A 10,613-nucleotide genomic window follows, 5' to 3' on the forward strand; every position below is an offset into this window, starting at 1 on the left:
ATGAGGGTGAGGGGACAAGTGAAGTACCGTTTCCCTCGGCTTTATTAGACCCGGGTAAAAAAAAATTTATTTCAAAACGGGGTCCTCAAAAAGAGGAAATGTGGGAGGTTTTTAAACAAGTTAAAATTTATCTTCCTTTACTTGAAGCTATCAAACAGGTACCCGCTTACGCTAAGTTTCTAAAAGAATTGTGTACTCAAAAGAGGCAACAAAAAGTGCCTAAATTGGTAGACTTAACGGAGCGGGTAAGTGCGGTATTGAAAGGAGACCTTCCTCCTAAGTTACAAGATCCGGGAACACCCCTAATAAACATTCAAGTTGGAAATTTTCAAACCACAAGGGCGTTATTGGATCTTGGAGCCGGAGTAAGTATTCTACCGGGGGGGTTGTATGACCAATACGATTTTGGTCCATTGAAGCGAGTTGAGACAACGGTTGTATTAGCCGACTTGTCTCATAAACTTCCCCGGGGTATCATACGGGATGTGATAGTTAAAGTTGATGAATTTTATTATCCCGTTGATTTCCTTGTGCTAGACTACTCATCTGCGGACCCAATTCAACAACAAAATGTTATTTTGGGTCGGCCATTTTTGAACACCGCACATGCTATTATTGATTGTCGATATGGTATGGTCGACATGACACTCGGTAATAGAAAAATGAGATTAAATGTTTATGGTGATGAGTGTTTCTTAGCAGATTTTATAGATGAATATGACCCGAAGGAGTTCGAAGAAGAAATTTTGGATTCTTGTGTATGTGATGTGTCATTGCAGGTTCATGCATGTGAGTTGGAGGTGAAAGAGAAAGAGCAAGAGGCTCTTGCGGTGAAAGAAGGAAGACCGCCATGGACCCACCAAACAGACTCTTTACCGGTGGGAATTGATTCGGGGACAAAGCCTTCTTTGGAATGTCCACCAAGTGTGGAGTTGAAGGAGTTACCAAAACATCTTAAGTACGCATTTTTGGGGGAGAATGACAGTTTACCGGTGATCATTGCTTCCAACTTGGCGGTAGCTCAAGAGGAGGAGTTGATACGGGTGTTGAAGGCTCACAAGGCGGCAACTGGATGGACGATAGCCGATTTGAAAGGTATTAGTCCATCCATTGTGATGCATAAAATTATTACAAATGAGGATGCAAAGCCGACCCGTGAAACACAAAGAAGGTTAAACCCAAATTTGAGAGAGGTGGTAAAGAAAGAGGTTATCAAATGGTTGGATGGGGGGATCATTTATCCCATATCGGATAGCGCATGGGTAAGTCCGACTCAGGTAGTGCCTAAAAAATCCGGCATTCAGGTAGTGAAAGATGAACAAGGTGAGCAAATCGCCACCCGCCCAGTAACCGGGTGGCGAGTGTGTATTGATTATAGAAAACTAAACGCGGCTACCTCTAAGGACCATTTCCCATTACCCTTCATTGATCAAATAATTGAAAAACTTTCCGGTCAAAAATATTATTGTTTTTTGGATGGGTACTCGGGATATAACCAAATTGCTATTCACCCGGACGACCAACACAAAACTACGTTTACATGTCCATATGGTACATTTGCTTTTCGGTGAATGCCATTTGGACTATCTAACGCTCTGGCCACATTCCAAAGGTGTATGATGAGTATATTTTCGGACATGTTTGGGGAATCTCTTGAAGTGTTTATGGATGATTTTTCCATCTTTGGACCAAGTTTTGAATCTTGTCTTAATGAATTAGAAAAAGTTTTAAAAAGATGTGTTGAGACAAACTTGGTACTAAGTTGGGAAAAGAGCCATTTTATGGTTCAAGAGGGTATTGTGTTGGGACATGTGATTTCGGACCGGGGAATGGAAGTAGACAAAGCAAAGATTCGGGTAATTTCATCTCTACCCCCACCAAAGAATGTTAAGGGGGTGAGATCGTTTTTGGGACATGTGGGGTTTTATCGAAGGTTTATTAAAGGCTTTAGTGTAATTACAAAACCTTTATGTAATTTGTTATTAAAAGATGTTCCATTTGATTTTACTGACGAATGTTTGCAAGCGTTTCATGTTTTGAAGGAACAGTTGGTGAAGGCTCCTATCTTGCAACCACCGGATTGGTCAAAGCCGTTCGAGATTATGTGCGATGCTGGCGACACGACTATTGGAGCGGTTTTGGGTCAAAGGGTCGATAAGAAACCGGTGGTGATATACTATGCAAGCAAAACTTTGTCCGAGGCACAACTCAACTACACCACAACCGAGAAAGAATTATTAGCGGTGGTGTATGCCTTGGACAAGTTTAGATCTTACATTTGGGGGAGCAAGGTGATAGTGTATTCGGATCATAGTGCGGTCCGATATTTGATGGAAAAGAAGGATGCGAAGCCCCGGTTGATTCGTTGGGTGCTTTTGTTACAAGAATTCGATCTTGAGATTCGGGACAAAAAGGGTGTGAAAATGTTGTTGCGGATCATTTGTCCCGAATCCCGTTGGAAGGTGTTGATGACCCAAGTGAAATCAATGAACAGTTCCCCGATGAACACTTGTTGGCCGTCTCTACTTATGTTGCACCTTGGTATGCCCATTACGTTAACTATTTGGCTAAGGGTGCAATTCCAAATCATTGGACTAAGAAGAGACGACAACAGTTTCTTAGTCAAGTGAAGCAATATATATGGGATGAACCCGACTTGTTTAAAATCGGGGCCGATCAAGTGATACGAAGATGTGTTCCCGAAACTGAAGTTTTAGAGATTTTGACCCATGCTCATTCATCGGCATGTGGAGGGCATTTTAGTGGGAACAAGACGGGTTATCGGGTGTTATCTAGCGGGTTTTATTGGCCCACGATTTTCAAGGATTCTTGCGAGTATGCCCGGAATTGCATCAATTGTCAAAGAATGGGGAGCATTTCGAAACGTGATGAAATGCCGTTACAACCGATTTTGGTAGTAGAAGTATTTGATGTTTGGGGAATAGACTTTATGGGTCCTTTTCCAAACTCAAATGGTTTTTTGTACATATTGGTTGCGGTTGATTACGTGTCAAAATGGATTGAAGCTATCGCCACAAGGACCAACGATCATTCCGTCGTATGTAAGTTTGTGCAATCTAATATTTTTGCTCGTTTTGGTGCGCCTAGGGTGATAATTAGTGATGGTGGTACACATTTTAAAAACTTCAATTTTGGAAAATTACTAAAAAGATATTATGTGAACCACCGCGTTGCTACACCATATCACCCGCAAACGAGTGGTCAAGTAGAAGTATCTAATCGGCAAATTAAAGAAATTTTAATGAAGACGGTTAGAACGGATCGGAAAGATTGGTCAAGCAAGCTTGACGATGCATTGTGGGCTTATCGAACGGCCTACAAAACTCCACTTGATACCACTCCTTATCGAATGGTTTACCGGAAAGGATGTCATTTGCCTATGGAGTTGGCACATCGGGCATATTGGGCAATTAAAACGGTGAACGCAAACTATGATGAAGCGGGTCGGGCGAGAAAGCTTCAATTGAACGAAATTGAGGAAATAAGGGATCAAGCCTATGAGTGTGCATCCGCATATAAAGACAAACTAAAAAAAGTTCATGATGCGAAGATAAAGAAAAAGAACTTTGAAGTGGGTCAAAAGGTGTGGTTGTACAATTCAAGGTTGAAAATGTTCGCGGGGAAACTCAAAAGCAAGTGGATGGGTCCTTACGTTGTCCGAAGAGTAGGAAGGTTTGGTGATGTTGATATTCAAGACGAACAAACAAACAAGCAACAAACGGTGAACGGGCATCGGCTCAAACCGTACTTGGAAGGTAATGATATTAACAATCTCGAGCTAGACAAAGTGGGTTACATTTTACACCCGGTGGATGACGAAGAAACGTGAAAGAGGCCCAGGTTTGGTATTTGTAAATATTTAGTCTAGTTTATTTCGTGTTGAATAAGTTCCGTTTAAACCGGTGTTCGAAACAAGTGTGGGGAAATTTTACGAATTTCCCGAACATAGTGTTGAGGACAACACGGGTTTTTAACGGGGGGTAGGGTAATATTTTTATGTTTTCTATAAATTATAAAAACACATAAAAATTAAAAATTATAAAAGCTAAAAAAAAGAAAATAAAATTTTTGATGTTTTTGCCGGCTCCCCTTTGCCCAGTTACAGCCGTAAGTTACGGCCCTGGGGCGTAGCTTACGGCTCCAAATGAAAATTTTGAGCCTTACGGCTCCCAGCCCCTGTCTTACGGTGAGTTTTTGTTGCCCAGATACAACCGTAACCTACGGCAGGGAGCCGTAGGTTACGGCTCGCAGAGAAATGATGGGGGTCCCCTTCTTGTCGGCATTGCATATAAAAAAAAACAATAAACCCGAAAATAAAATTAATAATAATAATAACCTAATTAATAAAACATAACTTACCCTATCCACACATTTTGTTCTTTCTACCCCAACCATACTTTCATCTTCTTCACCTTCATCTTTCAAGAACCCTAGTTCCACCATCTTCAAAGTTTCATAACTTCTTCACATCTAGTCCGATTTCAGTGATTTTTGGGTGAAATTTCACAAGGAATCCAAATTTACTCTTGTATCTTGAAGATTCCTTTGTTTTGGGGTCGGATTTGAGCCTAGGGGGTGCCGAAAATTTGGGGCTTTTCGTGGGTTTTTGTGAACTTCAAGTTTTTGTGATTCTCATCTTCTACAACACCAAGGTATGCAATTTCTTGTCATTATTTGATGTACATTGAGGTTTGTAAGTTGTCATCTTTGTTTTTGCTTACATACACACTTGCTTGTACATGATAGATGTAGGATTTTGTGAACTAATGCAGGTATGGGTATAAATGTGTTGATGTCTAGTGGAAATTTTTGAAAAAATTCTGATTTATGGGGACATCATGCCGAAATTTTGTTTGAAAGAATGAAATTTTTGGTTTTTGCACATCTATACCCATAGCATGAAGCAAGTGTGGGGAAGATTAGGAAAAATACTAACTTGATTTGTTTGCGCGGTTTTTGAATGTGTGTAGGCATGGTGACAAAGAAGGGAAAAGGGATTGCAAGCTCTTCAAATGCACCTCAAGGAGATAATGCTCAACAAAAGAAAAGGAGATTGGTCCGGGTTGGTGACCCGGACTCGGAGGAGGATGCACCTCCAAGGGGGCCAAAACCGGATTGGACATCCGGTTCATTGTTAGATCAATCCGCGGAATGGAGAGAGGATCTATTTCATGAACAAATGAACAAGCTAAAACAAAGGGGTGAAGCATTTATTTGTGAAAAGGAGATCCGGGAGGTTGATTTCGGGCCATTCGGGGTCATAGCCAAGTTTAACGCATTGGGTTGGGGGGCAGCTACAAAATGTTATGATGGTGAGGTAAAGAAAATGTATGACAAGGAGATTCAAGAGTGGGTGGCATCACCTGAATGTCCCCCGTTCAAGGCCCCGAGTAAGATGCGGCTAGTTGGATGGTGTAATGGGGGTGAAAGTAGAAATGTCGTACGATTCTTTGCGCCGGATAGCAAAGTTTGATGACAAGCCAGCCCATGAGTACATCTACCCGAGTCTCAAAGACCTCTATCACGAGCCCAATCAGCATCCGCAATGGCAAAATATGCTTGATTATCTTTTCCTTCCGGGTACAACACATGGGAAGCTATATTGAAGCAATTTAAGGATGGAAGCAAAGCTATTGTTGACATTGTGCATGTACAATGTTGTTCCAAGGCGGGGTGACAAGATGGAAGTGTGGCACCAAGAGATACCGATCCTATATATGTTGATGCATGGTTCTCCTAAGGTCCCATTTCGATTCCTAGTATTGCATAACATATGGTTGAGCAAGAATAGTGGGGAGAGGAAGATTATACCTCATTGCCGGTTGATCACGGCATTGCTTAAAAAATATGGGGCAATTAAAGGGGATGAAAAGGGGTCTTACAAGAGGTTTAGACCATTCGACCTCAAGAATCTTGGGCCGGGGTGGACTTACACAGAATCGGAGAGGTTTCATAAGTTGAAAACAAATGGGAGAAGGTGGAGAGCATTGAAAGTGGATGCGAGACCGTTACGACCGGGAGAGGTCGAGGAACCTGAATCAACGGATGATGAAGTGAGTGGAGATGATGATTACCGTGAAGACACATTCATGGTAGATGCTCAAGTAGGGGGTGCCGGTCAGGCGGGAGTGCAGGGAGCTGGTGTACAATCGGGTTACGTGGGGAGTGCATTTGATTATGCACATCAGGCTTATGATCCATACTGGGCCCACTCGGGGGATATGGGTCAAATCATTGAACAAAGGCGGCCACCCACTTTCGGTGATTGGAGTGAACCAAACCAAGTGCTTTTTGATCAACAAACTTTCATGGGTGCAAGTGTGGAAAGGGCTATCAAAAGAAGTTATGACAGAAATGAGCAATGGAACCGTGCTCATAGATATGCCCATGAAGAGGAAATAAACAACCGTTATTTGGATGATCGCCAGAGACGCATGCATAACCAATGGCATGCGGGGCAACCAGTTGTAGGAGATCCGCCCGTTGTAGACTACACCACATTGCCACCATATGATGGTAGTGTGTCATACCCCACCCCACCATTGCACCATTCTCAGTGGGTGGATCCGCATGCTATGAATTACCAACAGGCAAATCCAAGTAGTGTTCAAGGAAGCAGTAGTAGCGGTGGAGCATTTGGCTTTGGTGAGTGGACGGATATGATGACATCCATTTTCGGACCTCCACAGCCGAAGTACTACTAGCCAGGTTGTATTTTGCTCCTTTGTACATTTTTGTATATATATGTTTATGTGGTATGTTTATGTTATGGTTGGGAGGTAGGGTGGTGTTTGAAATTGATGTGTTGTGGGGTTGTGAGAGTTGGTGGTGTCTTTTATAATATCTAAAAAAAAAAAAAAGAAATTTGGGGTTTGAGAATACAAGCAAGTAGGATGTTCTTGGTTAAAGCTATCTTTCCCTCAAAACCATACATTGGGACAATGTATCCCAAGTGCGGGGATGGGGGAAAATTTTTGAGGTTTAAAAAAAAAATTAAATCAAGCAAAACATTGTGAGAATTTGAACACCTTGGATTAACTCCAAACGATGCACCGGTAACCCTTGATACCCTTTTGTTCTTGGTGAGATTTGAAGCCACACATGTAAATAAATAAGACTTGTCTTTAATGAGAGTGGCAACGGGCGGGGGTGTATTAGAACTTGTGCCTCGATACGGTTTGAGTCCTTAGTTGGACGTGAATGTGAAAAGGATAAAGGCAATTAGGTAGCTTCGTCTTGGTGAGTGCGAGTGTGGGATTTGGGGGGTTGGACCTCATTAATTATATATATGAGCATGGTTGCGAGAGGGGCGGGGGTTTGGACATTTAGTTGCCCATTTTGTGCCTAAAGCCTATCATTTGTTACCCCTTAGCTAGTTTCCTAAAAATTTACCCAACTTGACCTGGTCTTATAGTATTAGTAGTTATTTTAGTAATGTGTAGATACATTCGTTGTTATGTTGAATGTTTGAAAAAAAAAAGAGAAGTAATGTTGAGTTGTCTTGTATATAAGTTTAAGTTTGTTTGTTTGTTTATTTCATTATGTAATAAAAGTCCGGGTTAAGTTTTCGCTACTTCATATATATTCCATTTCCTACCCAGTCGCCTAGCCTCATTACAACCTTAAAAGCCCCTTTGATTTGCATTCGTATTTGACACTCATAGGAGGAGGACCGATTTAGGTACAAGCATATAGTTGTGTAACCACCTGTTTGCCTTTTGTGTGTCTAGCTTACTAACGCTAGTGCTTACTTGTAGCCGAGAGGAGAGATCTAGAGAGGGGTGCATTGTTTTGGGTGTTAAGAACGGGTTATTAAAAGGACAACATGTTTTTGCTTGATTTGCATATTTGATCGTTCTTGGTTGAAAATAGTTTTGAATGGGTTGCTTGGGACAAGCAACGAATAAGCGTGGGGATGTGACGGGTGGTCCGTAGGACAACCCTTAAAAGGTCTAAATATATGCACATTCCATGTTTTATTCGGTTAATTGCTTGAACTAGATAACCACTTTGTGTTGGATTGTGCAGGTGTTAAAGCTACCAAGATGTAGATTTTAGGAGGCATGAATGGATGCTAGAAGTTGGGGAATCAAAGTGTTGAAGAAATCGAGTGTTGATAAAGAAACAAGAAGAATTACTATGCTCAGCACCGTAACCTACGGCTCCCAGCCGTAGGTTACGGCCCCCATTCTTATCCAAAAGTGCAAGCCGTAAGACAGGAGCATTGGGCCGTGAAGCATGTTGATCGCCGTAACCTACGGCAGGAGGCCGTAGGTTACGGCCCTGAGCTGATTGCATAACTTCACTACCAGCCGTAACCTACGGCTGGGAGCCGTAGGTTACGGCTCCGACTGACACTTTCTTGTAACTTCCACATTAAATGCCGTCTTGAAGATGTTTTATGGTCCCTCATCATGGGTATTCGGTTACACCTGAGTGGGACACGAATGAGGAGCATAAATTAGAGACTTGGAAGCTTAAGGACATCATCTTTTGAACTATCTTTCACTTAATCTCTATCTAGTTCGTGTTGGTGAATCTTGTGAACAATAATTTCCTTCCATTTTTGCTACAATGTTTGTTCAAGCCATGAGTGGCTAAGTTCTTTATGGTCATCTTAGGGTGAAGGTTTGTATGAAACAATTGTGTTTTAATTCCATATTTCTAGAATGATGAACTTTATCTATGTCTTGTTTATCATGGTGTGTGATTGCTTAATTGTAAGTTGTTAATTCTTATGATATTCTAGTTTGAAACCATACGTTCTTGGTGCCGTTGGCAATCGAGATATCATGGGTAGAATTAGGATTGGGTAAGGGTTAATTGGTCATCGGGTAACAACCTCACATTCTAGGAATCTGAGTACTTAGTTCCCTTTCATCACAATAAGTAATTATGCATGAACTATGTCTATGTAGTTCTTTCTAGTGGATGATATCACAATTGTTGAAGCAAACTGGAACCCTAGGGTGGTCATTCGTCTCCAAATTGTTTACAAACTCAACTTTCATTTCGCAAATTAATTAGCATTCTTAGTTTTAAAAACCAATCCAATCAAGCCAACTCTTAAATTTACTTTTATTTGCATTTAGTTTAATTTTAGTTAACATAGTAAAATTCAAATAGCACATTTTCCACAAACTCCCTGTGTTCGATACCCACTTGCCACTATCTATATAGTTGTTTTTGGGATTAAATTTGATTGTGACCACGACATCACGTCAATCCTGATACCGTACCAACCGCCGCCTCAAGGGGAGCAGAGTCCCCTCGATAACTATAGGGAGATGTTCGAGGCCCTCACTGGTTATCAATACTAGCCCAATCCGCCAGTGGATCCAAACGAGCGATATCAGTGGTAGAGGTATGGTATATTTTATGTTGTTGTTGTTGTTGTTGTTGTATATTTTGTTCTTTTATTTCTTTGTCGTTTTTTTATTTAATTTCCGCCTAGTTAAATGAACGTTGTGGGTGTGTTCCCTATATAACCCTCACGAGACCTACTCGTCCTCCCAAGCTATTGGGGGGTTTAAAAGGGCTTGTTGCATACGCTAAATGCAACCGTGATTCCTACGAAAGTGAGTTAGGTTTGTTGTTGTTGTAAAATATTTTCCACATAAATCGAAGTGAAATAACGCATGGCTTGGTAATGTGTTCGTAAAAAGGGTAGAACTAAGTAACTAACAAATTTTGATGGTTGTGAGAAGCATGCTTCTACACAAGAATTAGAATTTGTAGGTATAACATGTTCGCGGGACAACCATTTTTATGAAGAGGCAAAGGAGAGATGAGTATCAAGCAAAAAAAAAAAAAAAAAAAAAAACCAGGTGCATGTGTTTCTTTTTACTTTGATTCTTAGTTAGGAATAAGTGGATTGTATTTTGTATTCTATTTTCCGGGGTGAAATTTTGGGGAGGTTAGCCGTGTCACATCCCTTGTGCGTTTTCAAACTCTAATTCTTACACATTGAGGACAATGTTTCCCTCAAGTGTGGGGATGGGGGAGTAGTAAAAGTTTTCGATTTTGACCCGTTCATTTAAACACTACACATTGAGGACAATGTTTGCCTCAAGTGTGGGGATGGGGGAAAATTTCAAAAATTTTTCAAAAAAATTTCTTGTTTCAAAAGCGATCTTAAAAGCACAAGTAACCAAGTCAACGAGGGATGGCACAACCCATTTGGTCTTTTGTCATGGTCAAGTTCAAATTAATAGCATGACGGGTATTTAGCGGGTGGTTATTTGGGAATAATCCGCCTAAGAAACTAGTATATCATGCATATCACATATCATACCTTTATACGTGAGGTTTTAGCCACTTTTATATCATAGAATTGCATTTACATGTTTCTTTGTTGAGTGGACCATTAGTCGCTTATTGTAGAACTTGCAACTTTTGATACATTTGAGACCATAGACCGAATACAAGCACGAGAATGATTAAGGAATTAGGTAAACCTTTTCCTTTTACACCATTTTTATATCCTTACCCAAAAATTATCCCCTAGCAGCCAACTTTGAGCCTAAACCTTTCGTTTGACAACCCATCTAGCCCATAACCATAAGCCTTTTCTTTTTAAACCCGTGTGATGA

At 40.9% G+C, this 10,613-nt stretch overlaps 1 protein-coding gene across 1 annotated transcript; it reads left to right on the forward strand.

The window, feature by feature from the left end:
- Nucleotides 1–641: 641 nt before the first annotated feature.
- Nucleotides 642–5,494, forward strand: LOC118485012. Its single transcript, XM_035981212.1, has 3 exons — nucleotides 642–1,323; nucleotides 2,946–3,776; nucleotides 4,992–5,494. The coding sequence occupies exons 1-3, from the start codon at nucleotides 642–644 to the stop codon at nucleotides 5,492–5,494; spliced, it is 2,016 nt and encodes a 671-aa protein (XP_035837105.1).
- Nucleotides 5,495–10,613: the final 5,119 nt, after the last annotated feature.

The sequence above is a fragment of the Helianthus annuus genome, chromosome 12 (assembly GCF_002127325.2).
Source record: "Helianthus annuus cultivar XRQ/B chromosome 12, HanXRQr2.0-SUNRISE, whole genome shotgun sequence".
Lineage (NCBI taxonomy): Eukaryota > Viridiplantae > Streptophyta > Magnoliopsida > Asterales > Asteraceae > Helianthus > Helianthus annuus.